The following is a 21,753-nucleotide window of genomic DNA, read 5'->3' on the forward strand; positions in this document are numbered from 1 at the left end:
TTCCATTGGTGTCATTACTGTTGTTCTTTACATTAACAGTATTGTAGTCATTATGTATTTTGTTTTCCCCATCCAACTTCAGTTTATATCAGTTCATATAAGCCTTTTCATGCTTTTCTGTATTGATATATTTATTTATGGTATACTCATATTTCATGGCATTCATGTACTGCACTTTACCTTTTTCTTAACTAATGTACATCTACCTTATTGCCAATTTTTTCTAGACTCTATTTTTTTCCCTTAACTTCTTTGGCATATACCATAATTAGTGGGCATCCACTCAATTTCCAATTCATTCCTAACACAGAAAGAGCTAGCATGGAACAAGTCAATCCACCCTTCTGATGCTTCTGTTTTTCTTGTTGTTGTTGTTGCTGTTTGTTTGTTTTATTTAGGTGAGTTATGTGACTTGCCCAGAGTCACACAGTCAGTAAAATGTTAAGTGTCTGAGGCCATATTTGAATTTAAGTCCTCCTGACTCCAGGCCTCTTCCACTGCGCCATCTAGCTGCCCCAATTTACTCTTCAGGACCTCAGGTTTTTTTTTAATCTACATTGAGAGGTTTGCACTAGACATTTTCCAAGATCCTTTTTCACTCAGTGAATCCAAAAGTTCTTTTCACTGCAATATCACTATTAAACATTGGGGATTCTACTTTTCCTGTTATTTTGGACAAAGGCTAGTTTTTAATTTGTGATGTCAAAGCAATTCTGAAAATAGGCCAAAATTGTTAATAGTTAATTTTGTTAATAAATGTTTTGAAACATCATTTTTCTTAAATTCAGAGATTGTATTTATTGATAATAGAGAAACATGATTTTCTTGTAGGGTACTAAATTGTCACTCATTTGATTTCAGTATTAATGTCTTCCTCTCAAAAAAGCTGCTGTATTTTTTTTTCCTTTTCTATTTGATCATTTAGATATTATTTGTGTTTATATGCTATTTCTGTGACACTGCACTTCACTCAGTACATGTTGATATAGCTAGCAAAACCAGGTAATGCTTGTTTATTTGTTAACTCTGAGAGATTAAGGTTTCTGAGAATTTTTGTTATTTACTTTCAGCTTAAGTAACTAGTAACATTTTTGTTAACTTCAGAGATAAAATGGAAGCTTCTAATTAGAGAAACAATAAGCCATTTTCGTATGTATCTACGGGGTATAAATTTAGGTATCTAGAAAATATAATTTTTGATCTGTAATCATATAGGGGATGAAGTGGGGAGTAGGAGTGGACATTTTCCAATTTAGCAATAATTGCCCTAAGCTCCTAATACTAGTAACTTATATGTATTGAGCAAGAGATTCTAAATCTCTGTGTAAGCATAATAGAAATGAGCCTTAGATTTGGAAAAAGAGAAACTGGGTTGGAATCCCAGTTCTTTTATTTCAATATAATTGACTAAATATTTACTAAACAGCTATTATTCTCATGGTGTAGTATTGGGAAAAAAAATGGAAATAATCCCTCTTCTCAAGGTGCTTGTATTTTTCTAGAAGGAGGGAATTTTTAATTACATGTTGACTGTGTGCCAGTCACTGTGTTTTGTTTTTCAAAGATAACTCATTGTATCCTACTCACTGGTAGGTGCTATTATGATCCTTGTTTACAGTTCAGAAAACTAGGCCAGATAGAAGTTGTGACATTCCCAGACACATAGTAAGTGTCCTGGCTGCCTTTGCACTGAGGACTTTCTTACTTCACATTTAGCTAATGGTTTATCTGTTACTTAATATTAAGTCCTTTAAAGTGATAGAGAAAACACTAACAAGTTGAGAGAGAAAGAGATTAGGAAAGTTCTTGTGTAGTGAGTGATTTTTGAGTTATGCTTTAAAGGAAGATAGAGTGAGGAGAAAATACATTCCAGAGGATCACTTAACTGTGCAAAGGTATGCCATGTATGTATATGAAATTTTTTTTTTTTTTTTTTGCTGTATGAAGTGAAATGTGAACTAAAGTAGGTAGAATCCATATTGTAGAAGAGTTTTAATGCCAGACTGAATATTTTGTAGTGAGCCACTGAAGATTTTTTAAAAATAATATTTCTTCTTATTCACTGAATAAGATTACCTGATTTTTGAACAAGAAAGTGATAACAGTGCAAACTGTTTTTAGGAATATCTATTTAGCAGCTTCTCTTCCCTCCTTAGCACAATTCTGTCACATCCCTACCCTTTAAAAGCTGTGGACTTACTACTTTACCAAGTAGATAAAGGCCTTTAGCCTTGAACTTCATCTTCTCCTCTCCTCTTCATTTCAGAATATCCTGACACCATCCTCGACTTTATCTTTTCTTCTAATCTCTGATGAAAAGCTACATATTCTCCATGCCAAGGCTAACTACTTTACCTATGTCTTTGATACCAAAGGGATATTGTTCCTTTCTGTCCTCTCCAGTGGTCTGTTCTCATTATCTCTTCCCTCAGTCTTTAATCTCTCAGTTTCTACTATTTTCTTCTCTGCTCTTTATAAACTCCTAATCTCTGCAATTCTTGAAGTGGGGGTAGGGGCAACACCTTGGCTAGATCCTGCCATACCCATTGGGTATCATCAAGTGTTTCTGCCCACTTTCTCAACCAAACTCACTTGGAAAAAGCTTATTATCTCTACTTGATCTTCTCTTTCTCTGTTCTGAAACTTTGATCTGCCTTACAATCTTATTCCTTAATTGAAACTTTTTTTCCCCAAAGTTATCAGTCATCTCTTAATAACCAAATCTGATAGCTTTTTTCCTTAATCCTTATCCTCCTCAAATTCTCAGTGGCATTTGACATAACTGAATACCTTTTCCTCCTAGATGTGCTCTCCTTTTTGGGTTTTTGTTCTCCCTTGGTTTTCAATTCTATCTACTAACTGCTCCTCAATGTCCTTGGATCATTATCCTTATCCCACCCCTTAAGTGTTAATGTACTCAGGTACACTGCTCTCTTGATAGATAAGGCAGGTGGATAGCAGAGCAGCTGTAAGGATAAGATGATAGGGAACATATTAAGGTTTTTTCTTTTTTCTTTCTTTCTTTCTTTCTTTCTTTCTTTCTTTCTTTCTTTCTTTCTTTCTTTCTTTCTTTCTTTCTTTCTTTCTTTCATAATTGTAAGGCACAATATTTGAACAAACTATTACTGATAGTTTATTTTAAAAATGGAAGCTATTTTCTAACTACAGCTTGAGAAGATGTGATTAAAAAGTTGAAATTGATTTTTTTAAATTGTATTTTTTGGTCTTTATTTTAAAAATTGTAGTTCTAGCAGTTTTAATTTTGAGATGTTTATGGTTTAAATTATTTCTAGCTATCTCTATAAAACCCATCTTCCTTATCCTCTCTGTTTTTCCTACCCCCTCTCTTCTATCTTATCAGACCACATGGTTTATGCATACAGTAATTAATTACATCAATGGGTAACTTTTTTTGATTAAATAATGAGAACATTCATGAGATTTAAACGATTAAAGTGATTTTACATATATTTTGTCAAGGTGATAGATATTTTTCAAGTGGTGTAGAGAAAAAGCAAGTGGTGTAGAGATTATCCCCAGGATTCTTGCATTTGTCCTCAAGACAACACTAACAGTATTTTTTACATCTTGTGATTCATATTATTGTACTTGTGTGAAAATTTTGCTGTTATAGTAATTAGCAATTGTGATTATAAAAAGAGCACTCTCTCTGGAGAAGCAGTTTAGAAAGAGATAAAATGTTTTCCTGAGAATATAATTTCCTAGTACTGTTAAAATATTCATATAGTGTCTTTCTTTTTCTAAAGTTGTGCCAAATCTTTGGAACATTGATGGAGAAGTTACAGTCCCTGAGCAAAAACCAGTAGAAGTCAATGAGGAACTAGCAAGCTCCTATGAAAGAAAGCTCATAGAGGTAAGACTGTTTTGGAGGTGTAAAAGTCTTCAGCACAAATAGACTCATACCTGTATCTTTTATTGTTGTTTTTATGTATTTTTTTATTGCTGTCTTGTATAATTTTATTAATGGGTTGATTGAAACAACAAGCTGTTTAAACACATGCCAAGTATTGATTAAGTTCTGAATGTGTATTAGAAATGTAAAAGAATTGAAAACATTTACTTTTACGTGACATGGCTCTTAAAATAACTCTAAACATTTAAATTACTTGTACATGATCAATATTAATCTGGGTTGGGGAGTGGGGTCTGTGAAGAATCTCTACTCTAAATGTTTGGATTTAAATACACTTAACCTTGTATGAATCTAAGTCCATTCAATCATAAGCCCAGAGGTATATCACATCTCCTTTTCCCCAAGTGGAGAGGGAGCAAAATCACTTTGGGGCTGTTACTGACAAGCAACAATGAAAAATGTGGAAAAAGATCCAAAGTCCTAATTATTATGCTTAATCAAAAGGCTGCCTTTTTCTCATGAAAACTAAGAAACATGGGAGAAAACCCAGAAGAGAGAAGCAAAGGTGGAGCAAAAGAGAAAAAAGGATGAGGAAAAAAAGTTACACAGATCAGAAGTTATGGTAGCATTTATTAGGAGCAATGTTAGGGGCATCAGGGAACTGAGTGTCTGGTGATCATGGAACAAGGGGTAAAAGGTGTAAACCAATTCTCTTTGGACAGTACCTATTATCATTAGTCATAGCAGAAGACATATATATAATCCTGTACTTCTGTTGTTTTTGTATTTGTTTAGATGTTTGCAGGGAGGCAAATCTTCTGTACTTTTGTCTTCTTGGACAGACCATTAAATTAATTGAATTCATCCAAATATTGATTGACTCTCAGGTGGCAGCTCTTGACAGTAAGATGGAAATGATTTGTAACTCTTCTACAGAGTATTTGATAGCTAGATGTTGTATGGTACAGAGAGCTCTGAAATTAGAGTCAGGAGATTTCAAATCTCTGTCCCAACCCAACCACTTATTATCATTATAATGTTGTGTAGGGCCCTTAATTCTTTAGATCCTCATTATGCTTATCTATTATATGGGAACAATAATGCTATGAAGCTTGTATGAGATATGATGTATTTATAGTACTTGGTAGCCCTAAGGCTTTTCATAAATAATTATTTTATTTTCATCACTATTATGCATTTTAAAATAGGACCATATTAGCCTAAATTAATATTTAATTTGCGGAACTATGGGGTGAAAAATTTTCAGTAGGTGGTTCTGTCTCTGTGCCCCTTGCCTATTGTCCCTCTCCTGACACCAGAGTAACAGCATTCATTCTTCACTTTGGCACCCCATTTATGCAAGATACATTTGGTTTAGGTTTATGCTGGTTTATGCTGAGATTTTCTAGCCTTCAGATATGGCTTTATATGATGTATATTATAACTTTCCAGTACAGGTGAAAGGAGCTGGCTATTTATTTTCTCTCCTTAGCTGTGTTTTCATACCTATTTTTTCTTTGTGTGTACATCAGCAGTCAGGCAAGATATGATTTGAATGGGCATCGTTTTTATAGATATTTTATACATAGAAAAAACCTGCTTTTAGGCAGGGAATGGTAATCAAATAGTGAGCATGGCAGATCAATAGGGCATAAACTTTAGACCTCAATTACATATTAGGAATTCAATGGCTACTGACATTTCATTCTTCCTTAAGATTTTGAAATTGTGAATTCACCCCATTGTGAATGCTGGTACATGTAGGAATACCAGTACTGCTAAAGGCCTTACTTTTGGTGAGGTATCTGGAGTAGAAGTCTGAATTTCTTGAGAAATAATAGATGAATGCCCTCAGAGAAACACTTGGGAAATGATCTAGTTCCCTTTTTTAGGGAGATGGATAAAAATGCTTATAATTATAGTGGCTGGGATTCAGCTTTTCAGGCTTACACTATTTTGGGCCCTTTTCATAATTGCTTTCATCTTTGGGCAGAAAGTGGCTTCTATCAAAGTCACTTCTGTGTTCCTAGGAAGAGAAGGGATTGTAGGATAGAACCACAGTCTCTTCTGGGTGGAGCTCAGCTCTTAAGGCATATTTGGGGAATGTATGAAATGGCTAAATCTAGGAAGTGAGGTGATTGAATTGAACTTGGGTCAGTAATGGATAGTATATTTATTTGGTGTCAGTGAAAATTGTTGTAAAAATTTTTTGCTGCTAATCAAATAGAATACCCTCCCAAAAGTGGGAAGGATCAATTGGAAGGCCAGAAGCAGAATTCATTGGAGAAGCAGGACAAAAGAAAATTAGAGGATGCAATGAAGCTAGGGGAAGTAAATAGAATCAATTATTGAGCTTTTATAGTCTTTTTGTTATCTACTAGCTTTGTACTAAGGACTAAGGATATAACAAAAAAGCAGAAACAGTTCCTGCCTTCAAAGAGCTTACTTTCTAAAGTAGAACATAAGAAAAATACACAGAAGATAGAAGGTAACTTGAGAGGGATTGGCATTAGCAGCATTATGTCAGGGAAGAGAACAGGAGAGGCCATGCAGAAGTTGGCCCATGAGCTGACCTTAATAAAGAGCTGGGATTCTAAGAGTCAAGAGTTAGAAGAGAGTTAGCCTGCCAAGGCAAAGGCCTAGATGGGTCATTATATGTTAGGAACAGCAAATGGGTCAGTATTGCTGGATTATAGGTAATCTGTATGAAAAAAAGACTGCTGGAAGGAAGGATGGGAGATGGCAGGGGAAATAATGAGAATTCAGTAGGTTGGACAAGACAAGATGTCTATGAGAAAAGTTATAGAGAAAGAAATGTATATCTCTCTAAGGGGCATATTCCTTATTGCCCCCAGTCCTTGAGTCATAAAATTAGAAGAAAGCTCATAGCTTTCTTGTTGACCTCATAGGTCAACAATTTCAGCCCCTGCTAGAATCAAGTTTCTCTTCTATATCATCCATGAAGAGTTATCTTTTCTTGTTTAGTCAAGTTTTCTATCTTTTTTCCTAAGCTGTCAATTCTCTTTTCATATCTTTTTTCTGTTATTTTTTCTTCTATCACTTTCATTTAGCTTTAAAAATTTATTTAGCTTTAAAAAAACCAAAAGCTTTTGTATTAACTCTTTGAGAAAATTTTAAATATTTTTATTTTTCCCAGTTACATATAAAACACTTTTTTTTACATTTGTTTAAAAAATTTTGACTTTCAATCTATGCCCAAAGGGCTATCAAACTGTGTATACTCTTTGATCCAGCAGTCCCATTATTGGGTCTATATCCCAGGGAAACCAGAAGAAGGGAAAAGGATCCACATGTGCAAAAATGTTTGTAGCAGCCCTTTTCTGTGGTAGCAAAGAAATGGAAAGTGAGTAGATACCTATCAATTGGGGAACAGTGGAATAAGTTGTAATATATGAAGATAATGGAATATTATTATTCTATAAAAATGATGAACAAGCTGATTTTAGAAAGGCCTGGAAAATTTTATATGAACTGATGCTGAGGAAACACACAGAACCAGGAAAATGATGTACATAATAACAGCAAGAATGTGCAGTTATTCTCAGTGATTCAGTGATCCAAAGCAGTAGCTTTTGGACAGAAAATGCCATCTGCATCCAGAAAAAGTATGAAGATTGAATGTAAATCACCACATGCTATATTCAATTCTTTTTTCTGTTTTTTTTTTTCTCTCTCTCATGGTTTTTCCCTTTTGCTCTGATTCATAAATGATTCATAATGATTCATAAAGCAATAAATTTTGTTTGGCTTCCAGATTTTCCCCTTTCCACCCCCCTCACCCCCCCCTCATTGAGAGGGCCCATGGAAAGCTGTGGAAAACATTTCCATAAAATCATCTTGCAAATAGCATGACAGAAATCAATTGTATGACATTGACCAACACCTGACACCCTATACTAAGATAAGTTCTAAATGGGTTCATGATGTAGACATAAAGGGTGATACTATAAGCAAATTAGGAGAACAAAGAATAGTGTATCTATCAGATCTGTGGAGAAGGAATGATTTATGGCCAAAGAAGAACTAGAAAAGATTATGAAATGTTAAATGATAGTTTTGATCATATTAAATTTAAAAAGTTTTTGTACAAACAAACCCAATGCAGCAAAGATTAGAAGGGAAGTAGAAAACTGGGAAAAAATTTTTTTACATCCAAGGTTTTTGATAAAGACCCAATTTCTAAAATATATAGAGAATTGGCTCAAATTTATGAGAGTATAAAACATTTTCCAGTTGATAAAAGTCAAAGGATATGTGGGAAAAGGACCCACATGTGCACAAATGTCTGTAGTAGCTCTTTTTGTAGTGTCAAGAAACTGGAAATTGAGTGGATGCCCATCATTTGAACAATGGATGAATAAGTTATGATATATGAATGTGATTATTGTTCTGTAAGAAACGATCAGCAGACTGATTTCAGAAAGGCCTGGAGAGACTTATGTGAACTGATGCAAAGTGAAGTGAGTAGAACCAAGAAAATATTGTTCACAGCAAAAACAAGATTATGTGATGATCATCTTGACTCCTTTCAACAATGAGGTGTTTCAGTTCAATTCTTTTTTTTTTTTTTTTAATTTGTTTTTTTTTTATTTATTTATTTAATAGCCTTTAATTTACAGGATATATACATGGGTAACTTTACAGCATTAACAATTGCCAAACCTCTTGTTCCAATTTTTCACCTCTTACCCCCCCCCCTCCCTAAATGGCAGGATGACCAGTAGATGTTAAATATATTAAAATATAACTTAGATACACAATAAGTATACATGACCAAAACATTATTTTGCTGTACAAAAGAATCAGACTCTGAATTATTGTACAATTAGCTTGTGAAGGAAATCAAAGATGCAGGTGTGCATAAATATAGGGACTAGAATTCAATGTAATGGTTTTAGTCATCTCCCAGAGTTCTTTTTCTGGGTATAGCTAGTTCAGTTCATTACTGCTCCATTAGAAATGATTTGGTTGATCTAGTTGCTGAGGATGGCCTGATCCATCAGGACTGGTCATCATCTAGTATTTTGTTGAAGTATATAATGATCTCCTGGTCCTGCTCATTTCACTTAGCATCAGTTGTGTAAGTCTCTCCAGGCCTTTCTGAAATCATCCTGTTGGTCATTTCTTACAGAACAGTAATATTCCATAATTTTCATATACCACAATTTATTCAGCCATTCTCCAACTGATGGACATCCATTCAGTTTCCAGTTTCTAGCCACTACAAAAGGACTGCCACAGACATTCGTTGCACATACAGGTCCCTTTCCCTTCTTTATAATCTCTTTGGGATATAATCCCAGTAGTAACACTGCTGGATCAAAGGGTATGCACAGTTTGATAACTTTTTGAGCATAGTTCCAAACTACTCTCCAAAATGGTTGGATTCGTTCACAACTCCACCAACAATGCATCAATGTCCCAGTTTTCCCACATCCCTCCAACAATCATCATTATTTTTCCTGTCATCTTAGCCAATCTGACAGGTGTGTAGTGGTATCTTAGAGTTGTCTTAATTTGCATTTCTCTGATTAATAATGACTTGGAGCATCTTTTCATATGACTAGAAATAGTTTCAATTTCTTCATCTGAGAATTGTCTGTTCATATCCTTTGACCATTTTCAATTGGAGAATGGCTTGATTTTTATAAATTAGAGTTAATTCTCTATATATTTTGGAAATGAGGCCTTTATCAGAACCTTTGACTGTAAAAATATTTTCCCAGTTTATTGCTTCCCTTCTAATCTTGTCTGCATTAGTTTTGTTTGTACAGAAACTTTTCAGTTTGGTATAATCGAAATTTTCTATTTTGTAATCAGTAATGATCTCTAGTTCTGCTTTGGTCATAAAAACCTTCCCCTTCCACAGGTCTGAGAGGTAAACTATCCTATGTTCCTCTAATTTATTAATAATTTCATTCTTTATGCCATTTCAGAAAAAGAAATAGAACAGGCAATTAAACAACTCCCTAAGAAAAAATCCCCAGGACCAGATGGATTTACATGTGAATTTTACCAAACATTTAAAGAACAATTGGCCCCAATGCTATATAAATTATTTGATAAAATAGGGAATGAAGGAGTCCTACCAAATTCCTTCTATGACACAGACATGGTACTGATACCTAAACCAGGTAGGCTGAAAACAGAGAAAGAAAATTATAGACCAATCTCCCTAATGAATATTGATGCTAAAATCTTAAATAAGATATTAGCAAAAAGATTTCAGTTCAATTCTAATAGATTTGTGATGTACAGAGCCATCTGCATCCAGAAAGAAGACTATGAGGATTTAATGTGGATCAGAACATAGTATTTTCACCTTGCTGTTGTTGTTTGCTTGTTTGTTTGTTTTTTCCTTTCTCATTTTCCTCTCTTTTGATCTGATTTTTCTTGTGCAGCATGATACATGTGGAAATATGTTTAGAAGAGTTGCCTATATTGATTTACTTGTTGTCTAAGAGAGGTAGGAAGTGGAGAGAGAAGGAGGAAAGTTTGGAACAGAAGTTTTTGCAAGGGTGAATGTTGAAAACTGTCTTTGCATGTATTTTGAAAAATAAAAAGCTATTATTATTGTTATTTTTAAAAGTTATGTTGCAAAAGAAAACATAGATATTTCCTCCCTTCCCCCCAAAAAACTCTCAAGGAGTTAAATAAACTTTAAAAAAAAAAGTTAAAAAAAATTGCTTTAGTCTCTATGATGCACATTCCCTTGATTTCCAGTTCTTTGCCCTGAGAAAAGAGCTGCTATAAGTACTTTTATACCTATAAGTTCTTTTCCATTAAAAAAAATCTCTTTTGGGATTCATGCCTACTGGCATTGCTAGGTGAAAGGATAATAGTTATTCATAACCCTTTGGGCATAGATCATATCTTTTGATCAATTTGGGAATGGCTTTTTTTTTTTTAAATAAATTTTACTCAGATCCCTATATATTTGAGAAATAAAGCCTTCATCAGAGAAACTTGCTTTAAAATTCTTTTCACAATTATTCTTTCTAACTGTATATCCGATCCCTTGTTTTCACATTTTCTTTCTTTGAAGAATTTTTGTTGGATTTGTGTACTAGCTTTGGCTTTTCTTTTGAGCTTTGCTTGTAGTTTTTTTTTTTTTTTTTTTTTTTAAGTCATTCTCTTCTTCTGTGTATGTGTTTTGAGCTTTCCTGTCACCACAGTAGCTTTTTATGGTTGGATTATTTTTTTATTTGCTCATTCTTCCAGCTGACTTCTTGACTTTGGTCTTTTGTTAGTTCTGGGCTCTACATACTTTTGGTGTGTGGGGAGATGTCTGTTCTGATCATCTGTCCTCTTATATCCTTCTACTGTTTTACAACTCAGCCTGTCTTTCATAGTGCTTTGAATCAAAGAGAAGGTCTGTTCTTAGCCTCCTGGTCTGAATTCTGCTTTGTTCTTGTTTTGGGTTTTGGCTTATTAGCTTGTCCCTGGTTGGGAGATTCATAAATTGCTGCTAGACTCAGCCACCAAAATTTGCCCACTGAGAGAGTGTGCAGATTTACAGAGACTGAACCTCAGGTATCAAATTCCTATGCTGGCTATTCCATAGCAGTCTTCCAAGCTGACCTGGAGACTAGTCCTCGGTTGTTGTTCTGTTAATAGCATCAGAGCCACGCAGAAGTTTTACTTCTCAAATTCGTTCCTTGCAGAGCTAGGGCTCATGTTTCCAATCATTTCTCTCTATTCTGGATTTGTGACTTGCAATTGTGTAGTAGGTAGCAGAGCTACCAGATAGCATCCATTTGAGTACCCAACCTAGTTAAAGAATCTTCTAAGATATCTTTCTGCTACATTGATTCTTGCCCTTTCTCAGCCCTCTTTCAACCTGTGGGTGCTGGAATGTGTTCTGGGACAGATCCTGTGCCCACTGTCCACAAACCTCTCCAAGCCTGTCTCTCTAAGCCTCCCTGAATTGGAAAAATTACTAACTCTTCTAATTAGAATGCAATGGGTGCATTTTCTAGATTTTCATAGAGGAAGTTTAGTTAAGAGTTTAGGTATTCTCCTTCCTCTTTGCTGTCTTGACTACCTCCTATCCAGCCTCTTGTTGAAGATTTCTAGTAGCTGGGAGAACTCCCTGCCTCCTGAAAGAATTCTTTCCACTTTGGGATAGATGTATTTGGAAGTTTTTCCATATATTAAGTAAAAATGTTGTTGTTGTTTTTTCCTGTAAGTTCTATCTATTTTTTCTGTTTCTATTCTCTGGAGTTATCATTTTATCATGTTCCTCCTCTCCCATCTCTCCTTTCAGGCTATACCACCCCAGTTTTTTCAATGGAAAATAAAAAATAAAAATGCTTAGCAAAGAACAGAAACAATATAATTGAGAAGATGATAAGAAAGCTTGTAAACACTTTCAGTCATTTCAAATCACTAGGCATGGTTATATCATCTCCATTTAAAAATTGTATATGTTACTTTTAAATGACATGGGCATGTGGAAGAAGTAAATATTACTATGGAAGCAAAAAAAAAAGCCAGCAAATGAGAGTTAAGCAGTTTTTCCTTCTGTCATTCATTGGCATCTTCTCTGTTTTATTGCTTTTTCAATCTTTGTTTTTTCTGGTTCTGCTCACCTCACTCTGCATCAGTTTATACTACTAGGATTTTCTGAAATCGTGTCTTGCTATTTCTTATGACACAAATTAATTCTCATTACACCACAATTTATTTAACCATTCCCCAATCCAAGGCACCACTAAGATTCTAATTCTTTTCTTTTCCCCTACCATTTTCAATTCTTGCTTTCATTTTCTTTGCCAAACTTTTAAGCCTCAGTTTGCCAATGAATTCATTTGTTTCTTTAGGTAACTACTTTTTCTTCAAAAAAAAAAATCTTCAAATTAATCTTCAAGATAATCTCCAAAAAATAATTTGTGTTGTCAGAATTTCATTTTTGATAGACTTAAATTTCTTTTAAGCCAATTTTATGAATGTTGGGCTGTGGATTTATATCCATTCTTTATTCAAGGCTGTGAAATTTTCCCTTCTCAAAGTGTAGAGTACTTGTCAGGTAATTCCAGACATTTTCCCTCATTATTTATAATTATTAACATGGTCACTATGGTAACTTGTGTTTTTTACTGCTTAGAATCTGGTCTCTTTGTTACTATCTATTCTATCTAGGAAGGCATGCAATTTTTGGCAAAAAATTAACTTTTAACACAGTGAAGAGCTTTTTGCAGTGGTGATTTAGAAGTAGCCCATGAGATCCACCCAAGGAATGATTATTTCAAGCAGAAATCAACATGGTTGACGACCTTTCCTTTAGTTCCTCTGGAATACTTTGAGATCTGTTTTCAGAATTTATTATTCATTTATTTCTTCAGGCTAGATAATATTTATTAATTTTTATATTCCTAAATGCTTACCATACAGCTGTAATTTGTATATTTTCTATTCAATAGTATCTATATACTTTGAAGATTCTCAATGCTACTGTAGATGACATGTTAAACAAAATATGTAAGGAAGAAAAAATGTTTGTCTTCTTTCTGAATGTCAGCTTGTCTCTGACATATGCATATAATTTAAGTCACTTTCTAAATCCTGAAAAGCCATTTCTGAATTGTTCCTAAAATTTTTTCATCATGAAATTCCATACCTAAGAGACTTTTGACTTGTAAAAATGTTTTGTTTGTCTGTTTTAAAAGCCAATACTAACAAAGACTTAAGCTGGAATTATTTTTTAAAATACAGAGCTTAGTAACTAAATTATATTCTTCATTACAAAATTATGAAGAATATGGTATTGAAGAAAGAAAACTGGAGAGAGAGAGAGAGATAGATAGAGAGAGAGAGAGAGAGAGAGAGAGAGAGAGAGAGAGCGCGCATACCTGCACTTGCGTATTGGTTCAAATTTTGTACCTTTATCAACCAAGTGTGTGACCTTAGGTCACTGAATTTCCCTGCCCTCTGTTTCTCCATCTGTAAGATGAGGGAATTAAACTGTAGATTAGGGAATCCATGATCAGAAAGTTCCTTTTTGGAAGGAACTTCCAATATTTTTGCAGAACACTCATCTCATTGCCTAGAAAGCTTGTTAAAAGACATGTGATCTAAAAAATCTTCATTTACTGATGAAGAAAATGAGTCCCAAGAAGGTTGAGTGACTTGCCTAAGATCATACAAATGGTAATTATCAGAGTAGATATTTGAACTCAGTCCTTGACCTCCATTTCACTAAAACTGCTTCTTGTTATCTAGACAGCTTATTTGTGTCCCTCTACCCTCTCTCTCTAACTTCCTCTGACTTATAAGCAGCCTTCTTTCTGATGAGTTACTTAAATATGTCCCCTTCTCTCATCTGACACTGATATCACCCTGGTGTAGGTCCTCATTCCCTTGTGCTTGGATTATTGCAATTGCCTACTGGTGGGTCTACTTGCCTTTAATGTTTCTCATTCCAATCCATCCTCCATCCATTGCCTAAGTGATTTTTAAAAATTGAAGATCCAACCAAATCATCTTCCTACTTAACAGGAACCATTGGCTCCCAGGCAACCTCAGGATCAAAAACAAAGTCCTCTGTTTGACTATATAAAGGCTTTAACAACTTATCTCTCCTTCTCTTCTCCTCCCCCCATCCCTTCCCCAGAGAACCATCCCCAACTTTCAAAACTTTTTACATCTTAATGCCCTCTACAAATTCTTCAGTCCATTGCCATTTGCATCTTTGTTGTTCCTCCAAAAAGGCATTCCAAACTGGCTGTCCCCTGTGCCTGGAATGTTCTTCCTTCTCATCTTTGATTCCTGGCTTCCCTACATTTGCTTTGTGTCCCAACTAAAATCACATCTATGGGAAGCCTTTTCTAACTGCTCTTAATTCTACTGCCTTCCTTTTGTTAATTTTTTTTTTAATTTATCCCACACATAACTTGCTCGTATATTTTTATTTATTTGTTTTCTTCCCTATTAGATTATGTATTCCTTGAGAGCAGGAACTGCCTTTTGGCCTCTTTTAATATTCTTAGCATTTAGCACAGTGTCTGGCACATGATAGACATTTAATAAATGCCTATTCACTAATTGATATTCCTGTTTTCCATTGACATATCCAAGTAGCCTAATATAATTCTGTGTAGTTTTATCAGTCTAAGTTAAAGTACTTTGTTATAATATGATGTCAGTATATCAAATGAGATAATATTTCTGCATTTAATATAGTGCCTGACATATAGCTGATTGGTTGTCATTCTTCATTCTCAAAGAGGATCAAAATGACACCATTATGTTGGGGTTCAAGGTACATTGTGTGTTACTGTGGTTGATCAGATCAGTATGAACTTGGTTGGCTCTCCCATATATCTGGCACAAAAAGTCCATGTGAACATTTGCAGTGGAGATGTTTCTAATGTTTCTTTTGAACTACTGAAGAAATTCTGCTCTGCCCATAGAGCACAAGATACTGACATGACATGCTAGGTGGTCCTGTGCCAGCGTTTCCCCTTCTCACTATTGTTCTTCAGAGAGACCTTGAGAATGTCCTTGTATCACTTTTTACCTTCATATAAGTGCTTGCCTTTTATGAGTTCTCTGTTAAATAATCTTGTAGGGGAATCTACAGGTGACACTTGAATAACCTGACCAGCCCATCAGAGTTGTGCCCTTTGCAATAGAGTTTGAATACTTGGCAGTTTAGCTCAAAAAGGAACCTCACTGTCTGGCATTTTATCTTTCCTGATGATCTTTGGAATCTTCCTAAGACAGTGCTACTGGTATACTGTTACATGACAATCAGGTCAACTCTGTAGACCTTCAATTTGGTAGGTAGTCTAATATCTCTTTTCTCCTATGCTTTCCTTTGGAGCCTCCAAAATAATGAGTTAGCTTTGGCATCAACCTCATTATTTATGTGTGTATTTCCCTGGAAAGTATATAGCCTGCCTTGAAACATTATTGTAGCTAATTATTCTATTTATTATATATTATGAAGCATTGTTTGTGATTTCCTAGAGTTAGTTATTACTTTAAGTAATCTATTATTGTTCTATGTTTTGATTCAGAAGATGTACTTACTAAAGAATGTGTATTCACTGACATTTTCAGCAGAGGCTGAGTTTTCTTGAAAACGAAACTTGGAGGCTTTCTTTGGCCTGAAATTGTTCATCTTCTAAAGTATTACATATTCCAGAACTTGGAATTTTGGATATCTTTTCTGAGATTGTAGTCCTATTTATTTTAGTATTAATTTAGCAAATTAATTATATTATGTTACTGTTAAAGTCATTTGAAATAATTATGTAAAAAGAATTAATTAAACATTGCTTTACCCATTTTGGTGTTTTGGTGTGTTGGGCTTTTTAAAGCATTGAATTCTCCCCTCCTTAATTAATTCTGAGCCATTTAGTTGTTCTGTCAGACACTGTATATGATAATAACTTGTCAAGTGATTCATCTGTTAGTGTACACATATAAAATGGAAAAAAAAATGAAGGAAAAGTAAGACCTGGATCTGTATCCTGCCATATAAGAGCAGATGCAAAGACTAAAATGAACCCTATTTAATTCTCTCCCTAAACATTTTTTTCTTACCATATATTACAGTGCATTTTGATTAATATCACTTGATTTTTGAGCACCTGAATAACTGAAGCTTTATTTTTCCCACTGTACCTTCAACCTCCTTGTCAAATATATATTCTGACTAGGGGGGTTTTCTTTCTATTTAGTGAAGACTTTCTCAGAAAGGATAATTGAATCTTTAATTCCAACTCTTCCCACTAACTTGAGAACTTTCTTTTGCCAACTTTTCCCTGTCTTTTCTTGATTTCGTTATTTGAAAAACTACTCTTTGTAACTTCCTCTGTGACTGATTTCTCTCCATCAGTTTTCTTCCTTTTGGTGGCTTCTGTTGAAGGTAAAAGTTGACTCAAGATCCAGTAAAACACAAGGCTGAATATCCCTCATTTCCTTAGGCTTACTCGCTATGACTCACTCCTTTCATTTCTAGTACCTGAATACCAGTCTCTGTTAGGGCAAACTGTCAGCCTTTCACATATTATGACAAGTACTTTTAAAAAGTATTAAAAAAAAAATAAAACCTTAAAAAAGTCCCAATTCACAAACATCCCATTTAATATAGGTAACTTTTTGCCATGCTCCAGTTGAAAAATGGCATCTCTTCACCTGAGACTATATAAGTTGCTTCATGGTTAGATTTTCTGTAGGAAGCTTAAAACCAAATTTTAATAATATATAAGTTCATATATAGTAGGGAAATCCTGCAAAAACTTTCAGGCTTTTTCATCACAAAGGCCATTTTTTAACACTCAATTCTTTCATTTTCAGAAGATTGAGATTAATGCTTTTGAAAATGAGTCTTTTAAATTCAGCTCTTCCGTAAATGAAATGTGTTATACAGTAACAGCACAATTTTTTCTATATAATATGTAGAAATTATTTTCCCTTTATGGGGGAAAGTGGATTTAAATGCTAAAGTATTGCCTTTTTGTCTTCTTGAAATATCTTTTATGCATTCAATAGTAAAAGCTTTTTAAATTACTGGAGAATATGTATTTCCCCCTTTCTCTTTGGCTCAGGGAATAGAGAAAATAATCAATTTAGCGGTAAATGACTTGCCAACTAGTTTTTACAGTGTCTGAGGTATGAATTGCCTTGTTGGTATAAATTTTGAAGCAAAGCATTGTGGTCAATTTGGTTGAACGTTTATAAAAACCAAATAAATCAAATTGGCATTTGTTACTTCTTAAAGTTTAATGCTAGAAGTGGATTTAGAGATAATTTAGTCTAACTCATTTAATAGATGAGAAAATTGAGACCTAGAAAGAAGTTTGATCTGCTCAAAACCATTCAAAAGGTAGGTAGCAGAAACTGTATGTCCCAAGTCATGTTTTTTGATTCCTAATCTATTGCTTAAGTTTTGAATCGCATCAAGACATAAGGGAAGACTAAAGAATTTTTACTTGTAGTGTTCACCAATTCATAATGATCTCCCCTCTGTTCTTATAGCAAAGCCAATTAAAAATTTAAGAATATTGCCAAGCAAAAATTTTGTCCATGGCCTTTTCCCCCACTACTTTCTCTGACTCTTTTTTCTTTTTTCATCATCTTATATGTTTGTTTTTCCCTGGTCTGCCATCCATAACTGTTTCCTAGCTCTAGCCATGCCAGCTCCTTCTAGCATTCTTTTTTTTCTGCTTTTTAAAAAATTATAGCTTTTTATTGACAAGATATATGCATGGGTAACTTTTAAGCATTTGATCGTTGCAAAACCTGTTGTTCCAACTTTTCCTCTCCTTCCCCCAGATGGCAGGTTGACCAATATATATTAAATATGTTAAAGTATAAGTTAAATACAATATATGTAGACACGTTCATATAGTTATTTGCTGTACAAAAAGAATCGGCCTTTGAAATAGTGTACAATTAGCCTGTGAAGGAAATAAAAAATGCAGGTGGACAAAAATAGAGGGATTGGGAATTCTATGTAGTGGTTCATAGTCATCTCCCAGAGTTCTTTCGCAGGGTGTAGCTGGTTCAGTTCATTACTGCTCTATTGGAACTGAATTGGTTCATCTCATTGTTGAAGAGGGCCACATCCTTCAGAATTGATCATCATATAGTACTGTTATTGAAGTATATAATGATCTCCTGGTCCTGCTCATTTCACTCAGCATCAGTTCATGTAAGTCTCTCCAAGCCTTTCTGAAATCATCCTGCTGGTCATTTCTTACAGAAAAAATAATATTCCATAATATTCATATACCACAATTGATTCAGCCATTCTCCAATTGATGGGCATCCACTCAGTTTCCAGTTTCTGGCCACTACAAAAAGGGCTGCCACAAACATTCTTTCACATACAGGTCCCTTTCCCTTCTTTAAAATCTCTTTGGTCTATAAGGCCCAGGAGTAACACTGCTGGATCAAAGGATATGCATAGTTTGATAACTTTTTCATAGTTCCAAATTGCTCTCCACAATGACTGGATATATTCACAATTCCACCAACAATGTATCAGTGTCACAGTTTTCCCACATCCCCTCCAACATTCTGCATTATCTTTCCCTGTCATTCTAGCCAATCTGACAAGTGTGTAGTGGTATCTCAGAGTTGTCTTAATTTGCATTTCTCTGATTAATAATGACTTGGAGAATATTTTCATATGGCTAGAGATAGTATAAATTTCTTCATCTGAGAATTGTCTGTTCATATCCTTTGACCATTTATCAATTGATTTCTTATAAATTAGAGTCAATTCTCTATATATTTTGGAAATCAGGCCTTTACCAGAACCTTTGACTGTAAAAATGTTTTCCCAGTTTATTGCTTCCCTTCTAATCTTGTCTGCATTAGTTTTATTTGTACAGAAACTTTGCAATTTGATATAATCAAAATTTTCTATTTTGTGATCAATAAGCATTCTTTAACGATTTTTGTTCATCTGATGCTGTTACTGTTGCCATTCCTTTGCCCTTGCATGCTTTTAACATTTTTTCCCCCCAAAGCTCAAGAAATTTTGTGTACATTATGTCCTAAATGCTTTCTTAAACCTAAGATTTTCTTTTTGGGTTAAACATTTCTGTTATTAATCAACACCACCAAAGGCATAACCTTTCTATAGTATTTAGGACACTAGTTAAGCAGGTGAAATATTGAATTCCTTTGAGAGTAAATAAGCTATCTTGACCTCTTGATAAATAGTTATCAAAGATATTAAAAGCAAATATTTATTTAGAAGCATAGTATGTAATAATTCTCAGAGAGACAATAAACTAAATAACTTAATTGTTAGAACTGACAATATTAATGGATCAAAATTTGGCATTTTTCTTTAATATTTAGATCATAGTTAAGCTAAATAGAGAAATAGCATAGTTAAAAACAAAACAGGCTCAACTGGCAAAAGCAACATAATTTCTACAAATTTTTCATCTTTGACTATTATTTTTAGTTTATTTTTGTTTATGTTAGTATGTGATGATCTCTTGAAATCATTAACTTTGAGAAATATTTTAAATGTTTTGTTCAATCTTTTTCTAGGGTGTAATGTATTTTAAAAGAAATAATCATGAAAATAATTTCTCCTACATATTTTATTGTCTTAAAACTACTTAAGCTTTCTTCTGGGCTGACCAAACTTCTGCCAGCATTAATGTACACATTAAAGTTGATTAGTAAAATCATATTGACCATTTTATTATTATATTATCTATATTCTAAGATAGAAAATTGAGTCACCTTTGCTCTCCATTATAATAAAAACTAATGTGTAAAAAATATCTTAACATTAATAAAATTCTTTAAAAACATTTTCTAATTTGATACTCAAATACTATCTTATTTTATCCCATATTTGATAATATCTTTTATGACTATCTTTTCTGAGAATGTTTAATATAAGGCGCTGGGGAAAGTATTCTAAAAAGACAAGTGTTTGAATTTCCTCTTCTGGGACTAAGGACTTTATCCTAAGTTCTCTTATTGATTAAATGTTTAACTGAGGGAGAATATTGATATGATATTTCACCCTCTCCCTCTTATTAAGGTAGTTAGAAAGTTTTAAGAAGAGGTTTTAGATGTTTAAGCAGGATCATTTCACTCCAAACGGTGAAGCAGAATTTCTTCTTTATAAAATAGGTCAACAATATTTATCAGAGTTACTTCCAAGGGTTTTAGGGAGGACCGAATGAGATAATCTTATTTTATAAAATGCTTTTAAAAGCTACATAAATGTTAGCAATTATTAGTGGTTTCCTTTATTTTGAAGAGGAAAGAACACTTTTTTTGGGTTCTTTTATTTATTGTGGTTTCACTCTTAATTCTTGCTTATCCTTTCTACTTTTGTCTTTTATCTTAGTTTACTTGGTTCTTATTTCTTGTCTGTTGTTATGAATTAGGGAAAAATCCTAAAGGAAAAAATAGAAAAAGAAAAAGATAGAAATGTAGCAGTTCTTTAGTAATTTTCTATCTCACTTTAATTGCATGGGGCTGGAGAAATGTCAAATTAAGTTAATTGAAAGCCCCAGGAAGATAGTTCTTCTGTAATAGAATAATGAAAAAAAATGCCTTAGATTTTATTATTATTATGTAACTATTATATTATATATTATAATATTATATGTACTTTTTTAGTTAATTTCAGCAAAATAATAATTTGTCCAAAGCAAAAAGACTCAAATCTGGTGAACTGAGTATTAGAATGATCCCTTAGCACAGCATTTGGGATATTGATTTGGAATTAATAAAGGCAAGATGAACAAGAGAGGCATTGTCTCCTGGGCAAGGCTTCATGCACTCTATTTTTATAAATGTGAAAGATAAAAAGATATTGATGAAGGAATCATAATGTGAAGTTGAAATGCATGGTTTGAGGAAGGTTTCTACAAAAACTACTGTTATGGGCCAGAACTTGAAACAAGGTGCTAAGTCACTGGAATTGATAAAGACATTGTTTATGTACTTAGTTCACACCTTTAGAGTTCACACCTTTAAGAGAGTTCACACATTAGTTCTCATGTTGGAGTTCACACCTTTAGAGTGCATATATAAGGAGGAGCCCACTAAAGGACAAGCCAACTAGATACTTCAGGAAATTCACAAGTCAGAAGCCTATCAGCCCACTCTTGGAGGAGATGGAGTCAGATTTCATTCCAACATCCACCTTTGTGCTAGCTGGAGACATTGGGAGGACAACAGGCTGAAGCTGGTAGAGGCAAAGGACTAGCAACAGGAGCTCTTGGAACCAAGAAGAGAGATAGGTCTCTAAGAAAGGTAACTAGGCTATTTTGGAAAATACAATAAAGGATTAGACTTTAATTCCTGGTTGAATTTGAGGTGATTATTACTCTGAACTGAAACTAAGGCTGCCTCCAGAAGTC

The 21,753-nt window shown here is 33.9% G+C and overlaps 1 protein-coding gene across 6 annotated transcripts in view; it reads left to right on the forward strand.

The window, feature by feature from the left end:
• SNX29 (sorting nexin 29) overlaps positions 1-21,753 on the forward strand; it is a 629,780-nt gene that overhangs the window by 269,326 nt on the left and 338,701 nt on the right. For all 6 annotated transcript variants that reach the window (XR_004230463.1, XM_031944363.1, XM_012542944.3 and 3 more), the window contains one exon: positions 3,768-3,874. Coding sequence is in view for 5 of the 6 variants with exons in the window: in XM_031944363.1 (XP_031800223.1) it covers positions 3,768-3,874 (107 nt within the window). In the remaining variant the exon portion in view is untranslated. The remainder of the gene's footprint in view (positions 1-3,767; positions 3,875-21,753) is intronic.

The sequence above is a fragment of the Sarcophilus harrisii genome, chromosome 1 (assembly GCF_902635505.1).
Source record: "Sarcophilus harrisii chromosome 1, mSarHar1.11, whole genome shotgun sequence".
Classification (NCBI taxonomy): Eukaryota; Metazoa; Chordata; class Mammalia; order Dasyuromorphia; family Dasyuridae; genus Sarcophilus; species Sarcophilus harrisii.